The following is a 22,822-nucleotide window of genomic DNA, read 5'->3' as shown; positions in this document are numbered from 1 at the left end:
GGGTTTGTGTGTATTGTGTAAAGCCAGATTAACCTGTTTTGGGGCGATAATTTACTGTCAGGCATGCCTGACATGCAGTGAACCTGCGGCCCCATGGCAGTTGCCTGTTCCTAATCTGGCCTTGATGCTGTGTAATCGGAGAACTAGAGAGGTCTACTGGTGTCTAACATCAATACCACCATATACAATTAAATTAAGCCAATATCTCTGTTATGAAATCAGACAAACACAAACTAAACTGCAGTCAATTGAATGAAACTGTGGGAAAAGTTTGGGATCTTCTTATGAAAATCAAAATAACCCTGGTAATTATTATTGCTTTGGATTCAGGGAATAATAGTGCTAATCTAGTTTTAAATGAGGGCTAAATGACACCACAGTGGAGAGACTTAAACCTCAATTGATCTTGAAGACAATAAAAAAAAATCTGATTTCTCATAAATTTAGGGCGTCATGTTTTACCTGCTAGTAGTGGGATATATATCTCATGGGACTTCAAGTCAGTGAGACAGTTGGTCTATTGGGCCTTTGCAGGTACTACAGTCGACTGCAACCAACAAAATGGCAGTCCCAGTTTTCCTGTAAATATATGCCTGTTAATATTGGAGGACAAATAAGACAGTCAAATATATGAACCATCAATCAATCAGTAAGTCAAACAATTAGGCAAATTCTCTCAAACAACTCAAAATTCATCCATCTGCAATAGCTCTATAAGCCAAATAAATGTTATGTAATTTTGTCTCAAAATCTGTGAACAAGGAGAACATTCACATCAATTCAGAAATCTGTTTTAAAATGTTCTTAAAATACAGTTTCACACCATTAGATTATATTTTATTAATGAACTGATACATTTTGGTGGTTATAGTTGAGTCTAGTCAAGAGTATCATATAGTTATTTGTCAGATTATGGCTCCGGGAGACTGTCCAGTATTATTGCATTATCTTCTGTGTGTCCACATGTCCCCTCCAACTGGCACCAATCATCAAGTCTGCTAATGTCTCTTGGCCAATTGGCTGCCATGACATCAGAATCATAGACAGACATTGTTACTGTAATCTGGACTGCAACAGGCATATAAACTTAACTGTATGAATTGACATTGTTGACTTAAATTAAAATGTGTGGCATAATTATTATAAATACAGCAACCTAAAAAATAATTGTATTTCCATTAAAATAAGGGAGTTGTCTATTATAGTGGTCGTTTTCCCTCAAAAGAAAAAGGTGAGAAAAGTGACTTTAAACCGTATTTCTTCGTATTTGTGCTAGATATTTAATCTGTTGAAAGTGACACACAAAGTGACGGACTATTTTGTGTTACACAGAGTTTTATGTAGGCGGAAGGATACGGGCTAAACATCTCGGCTGACGGCGCTGGGGAAGTTGCAGTTTTGTTTTTGAGAGGCAGATTTGGATTGGACGAGGCAGACCCGCAATATTCTGCACTCTGTACAGGGGCCGCTGATTGGCCAGGGCGGATCTGCAATGCGTCAAACCACGGCGCGGCAACGACGAAAGGAGGGAGTGACTCCACCGCTATGTGTGTAAAGTATATCCTGTGAGTAATATACAATAGGGTCGGTGAAAACTTTCAGGTATTCACAGGTGAGTTTCCAAAGAGAGTCGCGGGGGAATGAAAGAACAAAACTTACCATGGGTATATAGGGTAAAAAAATAAATCGATTGAATGCTCTATGTATAAAATGTGATTATTAAAAATTTGAAGGAGTCAAATACATTAAAAAACAACAACAGCACATGTTCAACACTGACCCATTTACAGTAGCACATTATTAACATTATTAAATTTAACATTTAAAAAAAAGTATTTAAGAAATTGCCCCATAGGTGACAACTTTCTTGAACCTGCCGTCTTTCAGTTGTTGGTTGTCTCTCACCAAGGCTCAGGGATATAATATTAGTATTAAACTGTTTATTTATTATAACTTCATTATGATTATTATCATCAAATGGAGTCTATTAACCCAGGGTTAAGGGCAGCTTTATGAATGAGTTGCATTGTGCCAACATTCAGTTCAAATTTGACAATCTTGACTATTAAATACTGAGGCAGCGTAATTTTTTTTGTTCCTTATTTATCCCAGTATTTGTTTACAGTTTCTTCGATAAGACTCAAATGTGGAATAATATATTGAATATAAACATGAAGTTTTATAATATATTTCATTTAAAACTCAGGTCTCAAGTCTCTCAGTCTCAGTATGCATGTCCTTTAAGCTCAGATACATAAACAAACCTCCAGCACACAACACGTTACTGAGAATCATATTTATTAACAATGTCTGGTACTAAAACACAGTCCTAGTTATCTGCTGTGAAAATAAAACATCTAATATAATGTACAGGATGTAAGAGTGGTTCCTTGCCCATCTTTAGATATGATCACTGCAACTTTACTGTTTAAACTGCAGCTGTGTGTGAAAGCATCTGAGTTTGCACGCGTCTCCTCTTCTTCCATTAAGTGTGCTAATATGTGGGTTGGCATGTTGCCATTAAAGCAAACTCCAGTTCTTGAATGAGATGTGTGTGTGTGTGTGTGCGTGTTCAGTCCTCCAGTAGTATATCCAGTTCTTCCAAAGGCAGCCTGACTCGGAGTTCTTTCTCTGTCATCAGATCTACAAACTCCTGCAGATGCTCAGGGAACAGCTGCACTCCATCCATGTACAAACCCTGACACACATGCCATACACACAAATTTGCAAAAATGCAAATATATGTTCATACACACCGACCCACACAGAGAGAAAGAGGAAGAATTAATTTCTCATATGTACAATTTTAAAATGGACTTGACATAAGTCATCTGTTGTTAGGAAAATTGACTATTATGTCTGTCTCACCTTAGCCCAGGGGATATTCTGTAAGGCCTTGTAGAAGATCCCTGTGGCTTTATCCACCTTTCCTTCTGACACCTACAAATACACAAACACATTACATACACATAGAACAGACAGAAGACTTTATACTGTCAATATTTATGTATCCAATTACACAAAGTAAGTAAGTGAGTAGGCTGTTCTTACTGTGTGTGTTAGTTCTTATACGTCTGTCTTTAAGTCAATATTTCAGAGGTCAGAGATTAACGAGCAGAATGACATACAAAAAAAAATGGGATCTTAAAGGCACAGCAGGCTTTTCCAATCATTACTGAAATGTACATTTTTGTTTGAATTTGATTCTTTTGAAAAATACTCATTTTAATAAGATTTTGTTTTTAAAAAAGACACTGAAGCTGTCTGATACGACATTTATTTTGTCTAATTTCAATAGATAATTGACAGAGATGATTAGGCCTGTACTCGTCTGTCTGGTCAGATGCTATGATAGAGCCTAACTCTAACACACATATATCTTACATTTCTTTTAGCTTAGTTAAAATAATACATTACTACCTCACTACTATCTTAGTTTAACAAATCCTTGATACATGTAACGTTTGCAACCATTCACTTCTTTTTTTTTTGCTTTTAGCATCATGTATGCACCCATCAGTTTATTGACTAATTCATTCTGTTGACACCCTTTCAGTAAAGTCTGTAACTATGCTGTTATGAGTTTGATGATGTTGAGATGAACTGTTAAAAAATAATATGAATTTCCCTGTGTGAGTTTGTGTGTGTTATTGTCTGTCGCACCAGGAAGTGCATGTACATCCTCCAAAGTAAAGGACAGTGAGAGCCCATCTCTGTTGCTATGGTGCTTTCAAACAGTCTACGGATACGGTTGCTGAGGCCATTCTCTGGCAGGATAGGCAAGGCAGCGTCATGGCAACAAGATCTATAAAGACAACCAAAAAAAAATTATATATATATATTGTTTTTAATTTTGACTCAAATCTGGTGATTTTATAATTATTAATATGTACTATAGGTAGAAAACTATGACCATTGCATCTTTTGAAGTTGTTACAGTGCTTATTCCAATACAACATGAGTGCAGGATTACCCCGCACCTACCCATCATCCTTCCTGCTCTTACCTCTGAGCAGCGTCCACCAGCTGCTTCCTTTGTTGTTCTGCAACAATGGCAAAGAGGCGTGGCACAACACTGCTGTTGTCCCTGGTTACAGAGTGAAAAAAGCGACGTGCTCGGCCAGCACTATGGTAACGGTTCTCCACCTGAAACAGAGGTCGCATGAGGGATATCATGCCAAAATCTAACTACTGACTCGGTACAGAATAAGTGCAAAGGGCTGAGGCAAGTAACTGTTATTGAAGTTCATTGCCAACAACTGATTGATTTTGGTTTCAAGTTTTGGTGTCTTATGAGGAGACCGTGGCTTACCTGTACATATATGCTCCAGAGTGGGGCACTGCTGGGCCAGGTGGAGAGGGCAGAGGTCAGTGTCTGTCTCAGTGTTGCCAGTGGAAACACACTGATGCTGTTGTGGTACCTCAGCAACACTACCTGCTGCAGTGCTAATGCCTCACACTCAGAGGCTAGTCTGTTAACATAGTACGTATGGCTGAAATCCGCTGCAGAGTGGCTAGCGTCAGTACTTTGCTCATTACTGTTAAGCTGCTTGTCAAGTATTAGTGTGCGGTGCAGCTCCTCTATCCTTTCTCTAGCCTGGCTGTAGACAGAGTTGGCTGCTTCGATGCCCATTGTGAGGTACTGGAACAGAGCGTAGCAGCCTACCAGGCCTCTCAGCCTCGGCTTCTCTCCTAACAAGTCCTCTTGACCTGGTGATGGAATGATGAGATGAGAAGTAGGATAAAATTAATGAAAGAGATCTTTTTCACAGGAGATATTCAGACCTGTCATATTAGGGAAAGCACAGGTGTTACTAATAACATTAACAATAGCTCTGTTCTGTTTGTGTCCCAGTAAGACATGACAGTATGCCAGCCTGAACAATAGCAGCACATTGGAACAGAATCAGCTAAACGAAATTCAGCCATAATTACTTTAATTATTTACACCTGTGCTTTTCCTACTGTCAATCTTTACAGTAGACATTTTGATATGTCTAAGGGAGAGGATATTTGGGTTCATTGGTTTTTCCTCTTACCACCAGTAATCTACAATAAACTGAATGCTATAGCTTGACTCGGAAGAACAGGTTTGTCACTGTACAGAAATCCATCAGACAGAAGATGAAATGCAATCCAGAGGCCAGTGACTACCATTAGTTTGGCAATTGATAATTATACTAATATCCTGAATAATAATTAGTTATGCACCAATTTGATCTTCTCGATTGGTATCAGGACAGTTACCTGATTAAGTGGATTGGGTATTGGCAAGATGTGACCAACCCATTCAGTTTTTAATGCCACAGCAATCCCTGACTTCATGTTACCTTACATAAGAGTTTCATATGCATGACTGGTGAGTAACTGGTAATAATGACTTATTGCTGAAGGTTGTTGTTTTAAACCCATTACTACCAATCATGTACTGGATACCTTACATTACTGACCACTAAGACTGTATAGAGACGACTAAATATTCAACTAAATGCAATGGATTACAAGTTTCAAGTCTCTGCAAGCTGAATTTTATGCCGCACTACAATGATTAGAAAACACGGGTTTCATGACATATGCAGTCATTATTCTAAACAAATAGCATTGTATGTTTGGAACAATGGTCAGCAGTAACCTTGAGTGAACAGGATTTGCAGTAACTGGGTTAAAACATGCAAAACCACTGATATGGTCCTTTCATAGGACACATGCAGCACCTCCTTGATGGATGAAACACACAGGAGTTAGGTGAACCTTTTCTGTTGGCCTGAGGGTTGTGGGGGTTCTGGTCCAAAGCTGACAAGCTGGCCATCAGAGCCTGTTCATACAACCTCCTGGCTTTCAGGATGGAAACCGGAGAGAGGGGCTGGGAGGATGAAGAGGTTCCCTCGGCTAGCCTGGTTAGTACGGACACGGATGGGGACATGGTGACATCAGTTAGTCCTCCTCCTCGCACAATTTCCCCGTCCTCCACCTCCAGCTGGGCCCACAGCAGACACAGCTCACAGAGATGGGGACTCCTCGGCCCTTTGGTTCCCCCCATTGCCGTGGCTGTGGAGAAGACTTTGCGAGCCTCGTCAAGGTTGCCTAACATCCACTCCAGGTGGGCGTACTCCCGCCACAGCACCAACGACGAGCGGTTGTCGGGTTCTTTGAGCAGTTGCTTGGCAACCCGCTTGCTGCTCTTGCCTTGAGAGCGAAGACGCTTTTTGTTGCTGCCACGCAAGCAGCGCAAGACCTGACATATACACACACAAATATAAATAGGTAAATTGGTGCAAAGGTCAGTTGACCTAAATGCTTTTTCTTACAAATTTAATATAGTCAGATGAAGCGACCCCTACCTTGAGTTTCTCGTACTGCATCCAGCTGAGAGACAGGGCGGCTCGATGGTGGGCAGGAAGGACAGGTTGGACCATATTGAACACGTTGGTGACAAACATCTCGCCCTGCTTCCCAAGCCCCACCCACTTCCTTGTTCCCTGGAGAGTGGTCATGTGACCTACCGAGTTAACCCCGGGGTCAGGTAGGTCGTGGGAGGTCAGAGGACGCCGGGGCTCATTTCCTTAGGATATGACATCGAGCAAAATTTGTCATTGCCTTTATCTCAATTATATACTAACAAATAGCTAGTTTGTATTACTCTGACTGATGGTGTCATTTTTACCCTGAGTGAGCAGAGAGAGGTTCTCCAGCAGCAGGCTAGGCTGACAGGGGGTAGCAGAGAGCACAGGGTCTACGGGCAAACCCAGGAATGACAAGAAATGGAGAAGAAGACGGAGCTGGAGCTCTGGTGAAGACAGACAAATTAGGGAAGGGCCGATGTCATCAAATAACACCTAGAGTTGTAGAGAAAAAGACGAAGAAGTCAAACAACATGCTCATATCACATCTTAATTTGTGAATGGCTTCACACTTTAAACAGTACCTGTCTGTCCGGGTCCTCACAGTCCTCTTCTGATTGGCCCTTTGCTTTGTCAGGCCTCCAGGGCAGCCAGTGAGTTGCTTCACGAGATGGCTCCACATTCAACCAGACTGTCCATCTGGGCTGGCTCCGATCCTTCACCTCCTCCTCGTCCTCTTCCTCCTCCTCTTCTTCCTCTGTGGACACAAAAAAACATACAAAAGAACATGAAGTTTATTTACTTCTTGTTTTTATTATTTTAGTCCTGCCTTAAGGTTGTTTGTGTGTGTGTTTTTTACCTGGACTGGGCTGTAGCCACCCTCCTCGCTCTTGTTGGAGCATCCAGGCTTTCCAACCTCTGGCCCCCAACTCTCCGACCCTGGCTTCCCCACTGTCCCAGAATGGCTCAAAGAACTCAGCCTATACATGCACATAAAAACATAAATTCACACACACACACACACACACACACACACACACACACACACACACACACACACACACACACACACACACACACACACCTAATTGGGATGTTTTTATACTGACCGATGAGATCGATACTACAAGTTTTAAAGGCACTGAGTGGAATTTGGAGTATTTTATTTGCTGCATTGTTTATATCCATATTTGCTAGCTGGCAGTCTTCTTCACTACCTCTGTTACCCACCATAATGTTTCTTTTCACTTTAGTGGCACCAACTGTCCATCAGCTGAATAACATGAAACCATTGGTAGGAATGTGTATTGAATCGCCTGCATGCATGCGTGTCCTCGTGTGCATGCATGATACTCACAAAATGGGAAACCAATCATAACAACACTGCTCCCTAGCAATACTAGTGGTCAGGCGGTTAGTGTGGTTCTGTCTAAAGGTAACAAAATACACCTACTAGCACCTCTAAAGTTCACTAATTAACACAAAAAATAAAGTGTAGAGTTGTGGTTTTTCAGGTCATGTGCTGGGCTATTTCTTGGCCGGGGCACAGTGACTTCCTGAAGGCTCCACTGGTTGCCTGAAAACCTCACATAGATCACAAGGCTCCAGGAAGTCACTGCAGTGGGCCAATATTATTTAAAAGCATCAGGTTTAGATTTACAACTTGAATAATAAAATTACGATCAGGTTTAGTGCCTGTGTACTTGAAGTCCTTCAGTGTGTGAGTTTACCTGCTGCTTGGTGGACAGTTGTCGTACGCTGTCAGGTTTGTAGAAAGTAAAGTCGATCATGGCCTGAAACAGAGAAATCGCCTTCTCTGAGTGACCAGACTGACGCAGGAAATGACACTGCTGGGTGAAGATATCTGGACAGACAGAAAACAACTTTCAATAAGCATTGAGTGTACAAACAAAAATATTTTCTATTAACAAATGAGAATGCATCACATTTTAATCTGTGTCTGTGTATTTTTGTGACAGAAACAGGTGATAAAACTGGGCAGAGTAACTGAATATGTAACTAATCAGTCCTCTCAGAGGAGAAAAACTGGTTCAGTGTAGGTAAAAATGACAAAATGTCTGTTACCCAACATATCCTCCTCTATCCCTGGTAGGGCTGGGTGAGAGACCATGCTGCCATCACGCACAGCACTGAGAGTGCTTAGACACTTCCCGTACGCAGAGTTGACCTTGGACACAGTGAAGTTGCTGAAGTAGCTCTGGGTGAACAGCAGATACTCCCTCCACAAGGGGGCACTGTTTGGGTGGAGGAACACCTGAAGTGCAATAGATAAAACACAAGTTATCCTTGTATAAAGACATGCTCATATGTCAGCATTGGTCAGTGACAAAAAGTAGCAATGAGACTATTTTACAGACCCAGAGAAGCCTTTAATACACAGCTATAGAAAGGGATTCATTTAAGAAAAATGTGGAGACACCTTCACCAAATACTACAATTACAGCAAAGCCAATTTCCCACACTTTAAGGGCAAAGAAAATAAACTACAGCTGTAATTGCACCTTGAATGTGCACCGCTGTGTGTAGTCCAAATACAAAAGCATTGAGTGAGAAACATGAAGACTGTAGACTGACCAGTTTCTTCCATTCCTTAGCCAGAAGTGAGGGCTCCCAGAGCTCTTGGCAGATCCTGAGCCTCTCCCGCTGCAGAGCTATGCAGCTGGGGTTGGTGGCCACTGCACGCTCTGTAATGCTCAGCTTTTTCTCCAGGACTGCTCGGTGGGAGGATTTATGACGCTCAGCCGAATCGCTACCTTGTTGCTCCTCCTCACCTCCAAACACTGTTGCACTCAGCTCATCCTACAGAGGGAGAGGAGATGATAAAGTTTATAATTATTGCTGCAGAGAAATAACTTATGGAATAATTTCATTATTTAAAAATGAGAGAGGAAAAAGGAAGAGTGTCCAGATAAAGTACTGGTTTGCTTGTAGGATGATATTATCTCACTGGTGTCACATATACATATTGGTGTCATCAATATCTTAGCTGATAAGGAAGCAATGTCTGTAATAACTAAATGACAATGATGTCAGCCTCAAGTGCATTTCCTAGTTCTACTTTATATAGACTGTCCATGTGATTTAACACCGACCATGTGTGACAGTCTACAGTACGAACAGACGTTAGTTTGCAATCTAACTTTCAAATTTCAACTTTAACTTTATTGTCCCTAAAGGAAAATCTGTCTTTCAGCTTTGGGCTGTAGCCAATGCCTTCTCAGTTCAGTCAGCAGGACAGCTACCCAAACACTGACATAGACATTCATATAAACACAAACATACTCAGTTCAAAGCTTGTGTAACGAAAGTAGTGTTTCATACTTGGTATCTTATGAATTTTATCCATAGCTGTGTGTCTGATGGCTGCTCTCTGAGCCGCCTGTTAAACTCTTCAGTCCTTCCGGCCAAAAGCGCAGCACCCTGCCCTGTCCGCAAGTCCTGCTTCTGCTGCTCTGCCTGCTCCGGCTGTCCCTTCCCCTGCAGCCAGAGGGCCGTTGAGGAGTCATACACACCGAGGGGATTTACTGATGACGTCTGCACTCTGTCACCTGGAATGACACATTAAAGGTTTGGCACTTAAATCCTGAAATTCTTTTAATACAATATTGTAGTGTTCAACTCCTGCAACCTTAGGACACATTCCACACTTCATAGGACACATGAAGCCTTTATTTTAATTTCCAAAGTCATGTCAGCCTTACTTTGCGTATTTTTACTGATTACCTTGATTTTTTTGAGGCGAATCTTCCCCATCTGTTGTGGCTAAACCTCTTACCTCCTTTGTTCTCCTCATCGTTACCCAGTGGGAGGAAGGAGGTGGAGCTGATGGCATCATCACACTCAGGAATCGTTGGTAATGTAGGAACAGGTGGCTCGGACCTCAGCAGCTGGCGACTGGCTGTAGAGAAGTATCTGTCTGCTGCTTTCTTCTTGTCCCCGCCTTTCTGTTTCTTGTTTGACTCTGACTCCTCCCAGCTGACTCCTTGTCTGCGAGGGTCCAGACCCAAGGACGAGATGCCTTTCCTCTTATACCTGGAACACACAGAGAGTTTCTAAATTATCTTTAAGATGATAACCCATACATTATTTATCAAAGTTTTGCTACTGTAGTCTTCAAACCTATTTCCAGGACATTGAGACTTTTATTTTGACAGACTTTTCCCCCCCACTCAATGATGCATTTGATGTTTTTGATTTGTAATCAACTGTAGAACCAGGTGGTTATTATGAGCAGGGTTAGTCACCAAGACAGACATTCCACCTTCATCAAATGAAAAAAATCCAAGGAGACAGATGTCACAGCCGTCATGGTGTAGAATGTATGTGTGTGTGTGTGTATGTGTGTATGTGTGTGTGTGTGTTTCTGTGTTACCTGGCTACATCTCCTCTGTACAGGGACTTGTATGTCCAGTTGGCTGAGTCTGCTTTACGGTCCACACAGAACGGCTGCTCTGTGGGCGTCTGGAGGTCATCCAACCAGGAGAATCGACTTGCTAACGGAGCAGCACGTGGCCTGCAGAGACGCACATACACAATCCCACACACACCAACCATAAATAACACAATGCTGTTGTGTATAAAATTAAGAGTGTAAATACGTATGATGTGTGTGTCTATACCCGTCTGCCTCTTCTTCCCTTTTGAGGTCACTGGGGTAAATGGTTTCAGAGTCAGACCCACTGCTGTCCGAATACCTCCCACTCTTCTTTTTGTGTTTTTTCTTCTTTTTCCTCTTTTTTTCACTCTTCTTTTTCTTCTTTTTTGGTGGCACATTACCCTCTTCTCCCTCTTCCTTCTCCACCTCCTCAGAGCTCACCTCTCTGCCAACACTGAGCATAATAAAGTGAACTCGATGTTAATGAGAGTCACATAAGAACACATTTAAACTAAACACCAGCCTCGAGCAAAACATTTTCTTTCAGTTATTATAATGAAAAGTGATAGAATAACGATCTTTAAACTATTTCTAAATTGTTTCAGAGTGAGTTCAAATGAAGAAAAACAGACACAAGTAAGACTAATAGGAACACAGAAACAAGTAAACATAAGGAGAAAAGAAAGAAGAAGAAAATGTAAAAGATTCTGGAGTAAAAAGTTGCATGCATACATAGTAGACTGTCCAGTGTTGTGTCTGCAAGCAAAGAAACAAACTTTAATTTTTATTTGTACCTTGATTCCTTTTTGTTTAGCCTTTCACCGGTCTTCTCAAAATACCGGCTGTGAAGAGAGAGGGCATCTTCAGTCTGAAAACTCTTATTTTTCAGCCAGTCTAATTCTAAAAGAAGAGAGTGACCACAAAAAAAAAGAGTGTTATTCAATACTCAGGAGGATTGAGAGGTCATGATGGATATTATCACTTACTCAATTTGTTTATATGCAGTGTAGTATCTCGGTTATAACTGGATTTATTAAATGGACGCATTAAATCCTATGTAGGAGACAAATTTCTGTTGTATTCCATTACTCAGGATTAGATGGAGCAGTTAAATCCAGATTATGGGTAAGCACACCAGAGTCTAGGAAGCCAGAAAGGAAATACTTTTTTGCTGCATGTGGATGAGTCAAAGACTGCACTGCCACAGAGGATCAGGAACCTGGATAACAAACTCCATCAAAACCAACAAGACTCAAAAGCAGGATACTAGAGTACATGTAAACACGCGTATTAATTGTGTAACGTTATGTAATAGTGACAACAGGAAGATGACACCACAAACATCACAAATACAACTACACACCAGCATCCAGCACTTTAATGCCTCGGTTGTTAGCAGAAATACACACATTTCAAGGCTGTACTGAGATATTTTGGTAACTTTATGATATAACGTTAGATCTACAAGAAAGCGGACAACAGTTGTTTTCAACCTGGTATACATCGTTGCTAAGGCAGCAGCCAACAACGAGTGTGTTCAAGTGTACACAGCGTAAACAGTGTCCGGATGAAATGTGACACTAACATCATTAAGTTATATGAGGCAAACAAGAAGTCACACGGTATCCTAGCTCTCTGAAGGAACCGTGCAGCGGAAAGTCCACTTATTGATAAGAAGGTGAGCTAACGCTGAGGTCTGTGTAGCATCAACGACAGGCTAATGTCAGCTAGCTCGTTGTTAAGCAGCTTTATCTCACCAACACAGTGACAGCAGAGTACTGAGCAGAGTAACAGGCCATATTAAAACGGGAGCCACATGAAGGGCTGGTTACCTTTAGACGAATCTTCTACTTTGTTACTGTCTACTTCTGCAAAAGCTGGAAACAGAGCCATGATGGTGTGTCGCATATAAACAGTCGCAGAATTACGACGTCATTTGAGGGCAGGCTTACCAAAATAAAATGAGCCATTTATTCCCTAACATTAATTGTATTGTTAATGTGGTGATTTTAATGCTACATTTTTAGTCCCAAACGTGTTTTTTCTTCAACATTAGCAATATTGTACCTACATATTTTATAAACTCTCAGACATTTCATAAAAACAGACTATATGCACTCTTAAATATTGTAACTATGTTTCTGTAATTACTTGAATTCAATCTGCTTTTGCTTCCATTCAGAATTTATGTATTTATGGCATCTTATTCATCATTATTCTTTTTTATTGTCCTTGTCCTTTCTATCTTACATTTCTTTTCTTAAAGACTGATTGTAATTCATTTTTCTGATGGTCACAGCCGTAACAACAGAAATATAAAAGCTTTTTTATTAAGAAAGCTTATAAAGTTGCTGTATCATGTTTTATGTCTTATTTATTGGAATGAATTAGTTGTACAAGAAATACCTTGGCAGAAGGTGTGGACTAATAATATCTAAAGTACTAACATAGGAGATGAGAGAAGTTTCTTTTAAGTTGCTGCACAGAGGCAAAATGCTTCCTCTAAAGACTCAAAAAGGACACAACACAAACTTTTCATTCTTTGATGAACATGATTTTTTATTTTTTTGGAACTGCATGCGCATACAGAAACCGATAACACGTTTAAATCATCTTAAACAATGAACGATCTTAAAGATTTTTTTAATTATAAAACTTTTCTTATTCTTGGCAAATGTCACATTCATAAATGTGAATTGTTTATTGTATTTAAAAATGAATGGTGCTCTACGTAGATTAGAGGTATTCATTCTGTTGCATACTTTTTTCCCTGCCATCTACCAAGTCTCCTGTCATATTAGATCCAACCACACCCACCTGCCCTGCAGTAACCCCTTTCACGCCATTTCCATCACCTGACCTTCCTCGCCCACCTGCTCCCCTGTTCCCCATTACTCTCATTAGTATTGCAGTATATACCGCCCATTTCCACTCACTCCTTGCCAGATTGTCTAGTTTGCATCTGCCCTTCCCACCCTTTGTTCTGCCAACCTGACTCTGCCTGCCTGATCTATGGTTTGATAATTTTCTGCCTAACCCCTTTTAGATGAAAGTTTGTCAAGCTTGCTGTTTCTCTGAGCCATTAGGCCTACATCATCTTTGAACTCGCTCATGTTACAATTATTGTATTTTCAGTTTGTTTTTTGTTGATTTGTTGATGACATTACAAGAACAAAAAATAAAACTCCAAAATTTGTGACCCCAGTCTGCTTTTTTCTAAGTTTAATGACATTGCAAATGTGTTATAATGGAGCCATATGTTAGTCATTGAGCTTATTGCAGCTTGATAAACACGATGAGCAGAATCTGAATCAAATAGAGGAGAAAGAGGTCTGGTGGTGAATGTGATCCCAGAACACTGCAGAGGTACAGTGGCTTCATTGGAACTTAGTACAGTATAAGGACAACTGTACAACAACAAATGGGTATATACTCACTGATCAAAAATCATTATTTTTATACTGGGATGCTGAGACTGCAGAACAGATTTTCTTCCAGTAATTAGTGAAGCATCCCTGGCTCTTTTCAGAGCTTCAGTTGAAAAGTATAACACTGAATGTCTGTAAATGTATTTCTGAAGGCAAAAAACTTGGGATTTTTTGTTAAATAATTTGATTTAAATTGGTAGACCTTTTATTCATAAATGTTTATAATCTAAATGTGAAACCCCACAACACAATGAACTGAACACTACCAGCAAAATCCCTTGAGAGTATGAAGAAACGCCCTTGTGCAACAGGTGAGTTAAACATATTATTACAGTAATTTGTTAATTCCTCTTCTAGCAAGGAGACCTCACATGTAGGATTAGATAGTATACTTGTCCCCTAATAAACACCACATCACACTAAATTACCATTACATCATCATAGAAATATGTACGGCATTATCACTTGTTTCTGGACGTTTATTGTTTTGTTGTTGAACACAGCAAGACGTAAAGTTATACTCTCCTCTCGTCAAATGAAAAGGTATAATTTTGGTCTGTGTTGCCACGGATGAACACCTTCTTGTTGGTGGGTTTTCATTGAAACATAAAGCAGAGTTTAGGCGTGCCTCTGCAGAAACGCTGTTGTGTATTGAATTCTATTTTGTGTAACCAGGGCAACGGTGCCCCCCCGAAGGGGGAGCCTCCCCCTTCCAATAAGATGTCCGGTGTGCTTTGACTGACATTTAGCTGGTCCAATGGGGTTTATCGGCCAGCTCCAGTTGGCGTTGATCCTACCTTATCAGGTCAGTCCGTTGCTGGAGTGCTAGAGCGGTAACAACTTTGTTTCTCTGTCGTTATTCAGCAGTTTTAAATTCCGACCAAAATGAGGGAAATTGTACACCTGCAGGCAGGCCAGTGTGGAAACCAAATCGGCGCAAAGGTGAGAACAGCTTTGGTATAAAAGTGAAGTCTTAATACACCGAAAAAAGTGCGTGAATGTTAAATTTGGATTGGGCGGGCAGGGAGATAAATTAGCTTACTTAGCAGCAAAGCTAATGATAGCCTTGGTGTCCATGGCACCGATGGGTTTGCCTCGCAAGGGTCACTGAGTAAGCAGCTAATTTTGTTGTCCTTTTTCCCTCTTTTCCCTCTTTTCCCTCTTTTCCCCTTTCAGTTCTGGGAGGTGATAAGTGACGAACATGGCATCGACCCGTCCGGGACATACCATGGGGACAGCGACCTGCAGCTGGAGCGGATCAACGTGTATTACAACGAGGCATCAGGTTAATTTTACTTTGCTAAGGGTTCCGAGCTACAGAGTTAGATTATCTCATTTCTAAGGGAGCCAAGGTAACTCAACACTGCCCGGAGGGCTTGTTAGTACCGTAGCCATCCAGCAGGGGTTCCTTGTCCCGCTAGAAAGCAGTCTTGAAGCCAATGGGCTCTTCCTAGTTACTGTCACCCCGTTTCCATGATACAACAAACCAACAAACCAACAGCAGACGAAACTATCACAAACAAACAGGAAAACGTTAGCTTTAACTTACTGTGATATTTGTATAAGTGACTGAGTTTGTTTATTTATTGATCTTATAAAAACGAGATATTTCATTATCAGTAAATGATAGGCATTAGTGGGTCGTAAAGGAGGAATTATAGTAGTAGTAATGTCTTTAATGAGTTCATAAATAGGTTTTGTGCTTTGTTTGCAGCTCTACTGTAACGGTCTGCTCTAAGCACACCTGGCTGTACTGACAGGCCAACCAACCATTTTAAAAATGATTTACAGTTAATGTCAAACATGTGGCTCAATGCCAAAACGGTTTTTTGTAGTTTCAAATCAGTAAAATGAGAAACAGTCACAACAACTTAACAAAGTGTCAGGCCCACAAATTTTTTTTTTTCTTTGTTTGGTGAACCTTTTGAAAGGTATTTAATGCATACTAACAAAAAAAAAAGTGAGCAGCTTGAGTAATTGTTTCAGCCATATTTGTTTCAATAATTTGTCGGACTGTGTTTTCATCTCCAGGTGGCAAGTATGTCCCTCGTGCAGTGCTGGTGGACTTAGAGCCAGGCACAATGGACTCTGTGAGGTCTGGGCCCTTTGGACAAATCTTTAGACCAGACAACTTTGTCTTTGGTGAGAATTTAAATGTGAACATTAATGTGTGTTTTAACTTTGGTTGATGAAATTGCCATACTGTGATTAAAGCATCTAGAGTCACTCTTATTTTAAGCTGGATATCCTTAAAGTAGTTTTCCCACATTCCTGCAAGAGTGAAGGAGCCAGTGTATGCGCTGCTCATTAAAAGTGCATTGTGTTTGACTTTGCATGTATTATGAAGTCATGTTTCAAGTAGAATTAGATCCAGGAGGTTTTGACTCCAGAGCTGTGATAGATTTCTGTATTTGCATGTAACACAGGCCAGAGTGGAGCAGGTAATAACTGGGCCAAAGGCCACTACACTGAGGGAGCTGAGCTGGTGGACTCAGTCCTGGATGTGGTGAGGAAGGAGGCAGAGAGCTGCGACTGCCTCCAGGGCTTCCAGCTCACACACTCCCTGGGAGGAGGCACCGGCTCTGGCATGGGCACCCTGCTCATTAGCAAAATTCGAGAGGAGTATCCAGACCGCATCATGAACACTTTCAGCGTGGTGCCTTCACCTAAGGTTCATTTAATACATCAGATTATTTTAAAATCCAATATTTGTCCCTCCACGTGCTTCCTTGTGCTTTAATGCTGTTCCCTCCTCCCCCTTTGTCTCCTCTTTCCCTTCACTGACCCACTCCAGGTGTCAGACACAGTGGTGGAGCCATACAATGCCACCCTTTCTGTCCACCAGCTGGTCGAGAACACAGATGAGACCTACTGCATTGATAATGAGGCCCTGTATGACATCTGCTTCCGTACACTGAAGCTCACAACGCCCACCTACGGCGATCTCAACCACCTTGTCTCAGCCACCATGAGCGGGGTGACCACCTGCCTGCGCTTCCCCGGCCAGCTCAACGCTGACCTGAGGAAACTGGCTGTCAACATGGTGCCCTTTCCCAGGCTGCACTTCTTCATGCCAGGCTTTGCCCCCCTGACCAGCCGTGGCAGCCAGCAGTACAGGTAGAGAGGCAGGAACCTGCTTTTAGAAACCATATCAGACCCTCAATTTGTACTTGAATACATTTAAAATAGATCCTAATTGAATTGTTTGTCTTTTTCTAGGGCATTGACAGTTCCTGAGCTGACCCAGCAGATGTTTGATGCCAAGAACATGATGGCAGCTTGCGACCCACGCCACGGGCGCTACCTTACAGTCGCCGCCATCTTCAGAGGCCGCATGTCCATGAAGGAGGTGGACGAGCAGATGCTGAATGTGCAGAACAAGAACAGCAGTTACTTTGTGGAATGGATCCCCAACAATGTCAAGACGGCCGTCTGCGACATCCCTCCCCGCGGCCTCAAGATGGCTGCCACCTTTATTGGCAACAGCACAGCCATTCAGGAGCTGTTCAAGCGCATCTCAGAGCAGTTCACCGCCATGTTCCGCCGCAAGGCCTTCCTCCACTGGTGAGTAATAGAAGACTGAGGGAAGTCGGATGGTGGAGAGAAGTCCCTGTTGACCTGTTCTTACTCAGAATTCATAGACTGTCATAATACAAATCGTTTTACCAATAGATGTTGACTCATTTGTCAAATCGTATGTGAGTAAGTATCATCTTGTTTCAGGTACACCGGCGAGGGCATGGATGAGATGGAGTTCACAGAGGCTGAGAGCAACATGAATGACCTGGTGTCCGAGTACCAACAGTACCAGGACGCCACTGCTGAGGAAGAGGGCGAGTTTGAGGAGGAGGGCGAAGAGGACATGGCCTAAACACCCATCTTGAGCTTTTTCTTACTATGCAACAGTTAGGGCTGGTCAATACAATTGGCTTAAATCCATCATTTGAGTCATCATAGTCATAGTTATGTAGAAATTCCACTGAAAGTCTTGCAATCATGAATTCTTGTCCAGACAGTAGGAGTGCAAAGGATGTCTCCAGCCACAGTTTTTAAATGTTGTCTCTTATATTTTCACACTTTTTTTTTGCTGTCGTCAGTCTTTTGTGTTTTTCTTTTTGACCTCTCCTGTTTCCTCTCTGTTCAGAGGGTATCACCTAAATGTCACTACCCCCTCAGTGGCAAATATGCAACATTCAGCATCTGTCATCATTTACTCACAGGAAAACCAAAACTTGGATCATGCTGTTAAAGTTTTGGTAGCTTTTACTTAATCAACTGCACAAACTGGTTAACATCACTTCCCCAGTATACATATGTGTCAGGAAATCATCAGTCCTGACTGAGTATGTCACTGGTCAATTTAACTTGTAATACAGCTCTTTGCATTTTTAGCAGGCACCTGTTGAATTATTGTCCACTCAGTGGTGTTGTGAGCTCAAATGAATGATCACTCTCTATAAATTCTTTGTAGTCTTTGTTCAAACTGCACGTTTAAAACGTTTATGAAAGAGAATGTAACACTGACCAGTTCAAGACACTCATCTGCTGAAATTGACACTTGCACTGTTTGATATAGAATGTAATCTTTAAGCAGAATTAAACCATTTCATGTGTCCAAAAAAAAAACAAAAAACCAACAACTGAAAATGCACTGAACACCAAATAGTGGCAGGAACTGGTCACTGCTACATTATTGTTATTGTTGTTATCAAAAGTGTAGATGGATTTTAATAAATATTGTATGAGTTGGTGCTACACTGTGTGGATTACTATTACTTTTCTCTACTTAATATGGCTGACATGAACTGAACATTACAGATCCAATTTCTATCAAGTGTACAAATCTCTTCAGCTTCAACCCGTCTACTTGAGAAGTAACACAGACTGAATCCCAATCCTCAGTACTTCTTTGAGGAGAGTTCACCAGTGTCTCATTTCTCCAAATGTCATTCCAGATGCAATGAACAGCACCCATCAGACACCGCTGTCCCATTATTGCAACTGTTTGACTCGTAGTCACAGAAAATAAGAAGTGGTTCAGTGCATGAGTGAACAGACAGGTAGTGGCAGGCTGCTGTAAGACTGAGCAACAAAATATTCCCAGAGAACAGGATATTTCAGTTTTAGTGCCAAGCAAGTTTGAATCCACAAAAAACCCCAACGTGTAACCCATATTCTTATTATCATAACCATATCTTTTATATCCGGGGAAGAAATGGATATAATTACAATATCCTTTTGATATCTATGCAAAATCAGCGATGGAAGGCTTTTATGTAAAGTTTCTGTCCATCAGATCTGATAATGTCCAACATCCTCATCCACCTACTCTCACTTCATCAAATCAATGCCTTAACTTTCCTCTAACTCACAAGACCACACAAGCACACAGACTGTTTGACCTTAATAACATCAGAATATAGGGAGAGGGAATAACTGCTCATTCTGAAATTACACTTTTTAACAAATATTTGTGTTTATGGTCTTGTGATTTGTTCGTGTACAGTATGTTCACAGAAAAAAACATCCAAATAGAAAAGAAGTAGTAAGTGATCCATTTTTGGATATCTTCAGAAGATTAAATTCAGACTTGCCTGACTCTAACTAAGTAAAAACGGCCTTTTATCATCAAGATTTTTATTTAAATTCACAAATCTCACAGGGGGACATAATAATAAAACAGACATCAACAGTCATCATGTAAAAGCCTCATCTTCATCAACAACTGCAGTAGAAGGAAGAGAAGCTTGAATATTTGAATGACAGATAACACACAGACCTCATTATGATATAAAACGTCCTGTTCTCATTTCCTTTGTTCACACACAGAAATGATAAAGAAAATGTATGTGTCTTTTTATATTATACTTTGTTGATTTGGGGGAATTTATCATATCACTGAACGTTGAAGTTAAAGTTAACATTAAAGGCTTAAATAAGTTTTCTGTCTCCTGCAATCTACTGAATGCAGAGAATATCATCTGCCCACAATTAATTAAAAAGTTGTAGAAAGTAGTTTTTGTTTACAAAAACAAAATGCAAACAAATGCAGAAGAAGAAATTAGGTCTATAAATTGAGCAAACTTTTCCAATAAATAAAATATGAGTCCATTCTGTCCATTCAAGTTCTGTCTTTTAAATAAATAATATAAAATAAAAATGGTAATTTAAAAAAGCCGAAGGAAAGGCCAAACCTTTCATATATTTATTAAAAATAGTATATTATACAAACACAAGACACTTTTATAAAACAATGAATCCACAATGGCACTACAACAACATAAAGATCAGTCCATGTTTGCAGGTGTGTCTGTGCTGCTGCCTTCTGTGTGTGAACACACACTCTGCTGTGTTTTCTCCTCCAAGCTCCTCTAGACAGTCCGCTCTCTCTCAGCCTCATCCACACATGCACCTTTGGCTGCCTGGATGTGGAGCTTCCCGTCTGGAGCCAGGCGGCAGGTGACGTCTTCAGGGTTGAGCCCTGCAACCAGATCAAACTCCCGCCTGAACTCCTGCCGGCTGTAAGAGTAGCAGCCTTTCTCATCCTCCTGCTTCTTCTCTTTCTTTCCGCTGACTCTCAGCTTCCTGCCCACCTGCCTGACAGACAGATCCTTTGGGGAAAAGCCTTGGTTGTCCAGGGTCAGGCCAAAGCACTCTCCCTCTTTCTCCAGCTGGTAGGAGACTGGTTGGAGGGTGGCAGCGCTTTGGAAAGGCTCCGTCTCCTCCAGGATCTTGTGTTGAAGTTTGTCCATCAGCTCCAGACTGCTGCAAAGCTCCTGTAGGTTTCTCTGCAGTAGATCCTGCTGGTGGAGCAGAGGTTTTACCTCTGGCCACAGACTGCGCACAGGCCAGTACAAGTCCATGAATGGACTGAGAGCAGACTGGAGTCCATGAGAGCACAGCATCTTCAGGGAGTGTTTAGTGTTGAGTCCTCTAGTTGTGAGATGAAACACTGATAACGTGTACTGCTTTGTGTCTCAGCAGGCTTTTATATTCCAACTGAAGGAGGTCCAGAGTCTCCAGGAACATTCCTGTCATTGCCACAACTCTCCACTGTGTGGAGCTGTATCTCAGGAGTGCTGATTCACTGGATCATGAATGTTTTTAGGGAGTTTACTGTCTGACTCAGTTTTATGCTAAATGTCAACGACAGTTAAATGAAAATTAGAGATGCACATTTTTCTTAGGACTGTTTCTTACTGGAAAAAGATCTTTCCTCTGCACTATTGTCTACTGTCTACAAATGTTTGTTTATAGATATGTATAACTATACATATTAGTCTGTATCTTTTTTTGTTGAACTTGTTGTGTTTATTTATACTGTTAATCTGTGTTTGTACATTGAGAGCAAAGTAAAACTGGAGTCAAATTCTTTGTATGTGCACACATACCTGGCCAATAAATTGATTCTGATTCTTTGTTTGAACTGTGGTCATAAAGCTTGTTCATCATGTCATTTACTAATCAACATTCAGTCTCATCATCATTTCAGTCTCAGTTTCAATGGAGCATTTCCCCTCAGTCTTCATGGAAAAACACTGATGTTTGGTCAATCTGACATGAAGAAATGTAGATTTGAGTTGAACATTTTACAAAATTAAATACCAACAAATGAAGAAGGAATAATAATAAAACACTGATCCTCCATTATCTAAAGCACTGAGAGCAAAATAAGAGAAAGGATTTCAACCAGGAGATACTTGATTTAAACGTGTTCAAATTAATTTATTTGTCATGATTCACAATAAAATTTAGAAATGTGTCTGTGGCATTTTGAGGGCGTGGTGATGCCGTAAGCTGCACAGGGATGGAGTCTAGACACTGGGGATGGTTGTGGCGAAGGGATAAAACGAGATGAGATGTGGAGCAGGACTTCTGATGAGCACAGTGGTAGGACCCCTGGATATGATGACAACTGGAGCTAAGGGGGCACCCTGTAGTTCACCTGGTAGAGCTGGCCCCCTACATACCAAGTTTTCCAGTTCCTTTTTAAAGATGTCCTTTTCAATGAAGGGAAAAACAGCCCCATAGAATTAATAAAAGACACAACCAGAAAACATGACAATGATTTGTCTCCTGGCCCCCACATTGTCTCCAGTAGCTGGAAGATTTGGTATAGTGACTCTTTTGAGCTGGACTAATAAAGAACCTGATGAGATTCTCCCAACAAAACTCTCTCCATAAAGCTGAACTCATAGTTTTCCATTGTAACTCACATTGAGACTCCCATTCATAATCCCTTATTCCTATGTTTACTTCTCCTTCCCATTTTTGCTTCACATGCAATGAATTACATTTTGTTTGATGAAGACTCCTATAAAGGGATGGTTTTTTGGTTTGAGCTCAGACCGAATGCCTGGCTTGTGTACAGCCAGACATCCAAACAAAAATATATGTATATAGCTACGCTCATACAAGTAAGTTCACATACACATAGAAAGGAAGTAAACAGATAACAACCAATAATAAATTACTTAAGAGTAAACAGATTAAGAAAAATAAATAAATACATATATATGGGTTCTAAAGTTATGCTGGTAGCTGCCATGCCATCAACAAAGGATATAAATGGCTGCCACATGGTGTAAAATGTTCTGGTGGACTGTCTGATGGTATATCTGATTCTTTTCTAAGTGAATATAGCACATGACCTCTTT

At 40.9% G+C, this 22,822-nt stretch overlaps 3 protein-coding genes across 3 annotated transcripts; 1 reads left to right on the top strand and 2 right to left on the bottom strand.

Annotated features, from left to right (window-relative positions):
• Window positions 1-2,281: 2,281 nt before the first annotated feature.
• Window positions 2,282-12,692, bottom strand: nrde2 (NRDE-2, necessary for RNA interference, domain containing). Its single transcript, XM_051392128.1, has 19 exons — window positions 12,570-12,692; window positions 11,532-11,637; window positions 10,982-11,191; window positions 10,735-10,875; window positions 10,138-10,394; window positions 9,684-9,910; window positions 8,937-9,161; window positions 8,427-8,616; window positions 8,072-8,205; window positions 7,201-7,321; window positions 6,926-7,098; window positions 6,665-6,836; window positions 6,342-6,562; window positions 5,752-6,235; window positions 4,313-4,710; window positions 4,007-4,146; window positions 3,664-3,805; window positions 2,869-2,940; window positions 2,282-2,698 (listed from the first exon to the last, which is right to left on the bottom strand). Exons 1-19 carry the CDS (start codon window positions 12,643-12,645, stop codon window positions 2,573-2,575), a joined length of 3,615 nt encoding a protein of 1,204 aa, XP_051248088.1. The 5' UTR covers window positions 12,646-12,692; the 3' UTR covers window positions 2,282-2,572.
• Window positions 12,693-14,939: 2,247 nt separating this feature from the next.
• On the top strand, window positions 14,940-18,920 carry LOC127358825 (tubulin beta-4B chain). The gene is made up of 7 exons (XM_051392282.1): window positions 14,940-15,107; window positions 15,342-15,450; window positions 16,197-16,307; window positions 16,592-16,836; window positions 16,960-17,282; window positions 17,385-17,729; window positions 17,889-18,920. Exons 1-7 carry the CDS (start codon window positions 15,051-15,053, stop codon window positions 18,034-18,036), a joined length of 1,338 nt encoding a protein of 445 aa, XP_051248242.1. The 5' UTR covers window positions 14,940-15,050; the 3' UTR covers window positions 18,037-18,920.
• Window positions 18,921-19,659: 739 nt separating this feature from the next.
• Window positions 19,660-21,092, bottom strand: LOC127358853 (heat shock protein 30-like). The gene has a single exon (XM_051392345.1). The coding sequence runs from the start codon at window positions 21,068-21,070 to the stop codon at window positions 20,537-20,539; it is 534 nt and encodes a 177-aa protein (XP_051248305.1). The 5' UTR covers window positions 21,071-21,092; the 3' UTR covers window positions 19,660-20,536.
• Between the last annotated feature and the right edge of the window lie 1,730 nt (window positions 21,093-22,822).

The sequence above is a fragment of the Dicentrarchus labrax genome, unplaced genomic scaffold (genome assembly GCF_905237075.1).
Source record: "Dicentrarchus labrax unplaced genomic scaffold, dlabrax2021, whole genome shotgun sequence".
Classification (NCBI taxonomy): Eukaryota; Metazoa; Chordata; class Actinopteri; family Moronidae; genus Dicentrarchus; species Dicentrarchus labrax.
Note: the sequence above shows the minus strand (reverse complement) of the source record. Positions and strands in the feature narration are given on the sequence as shown.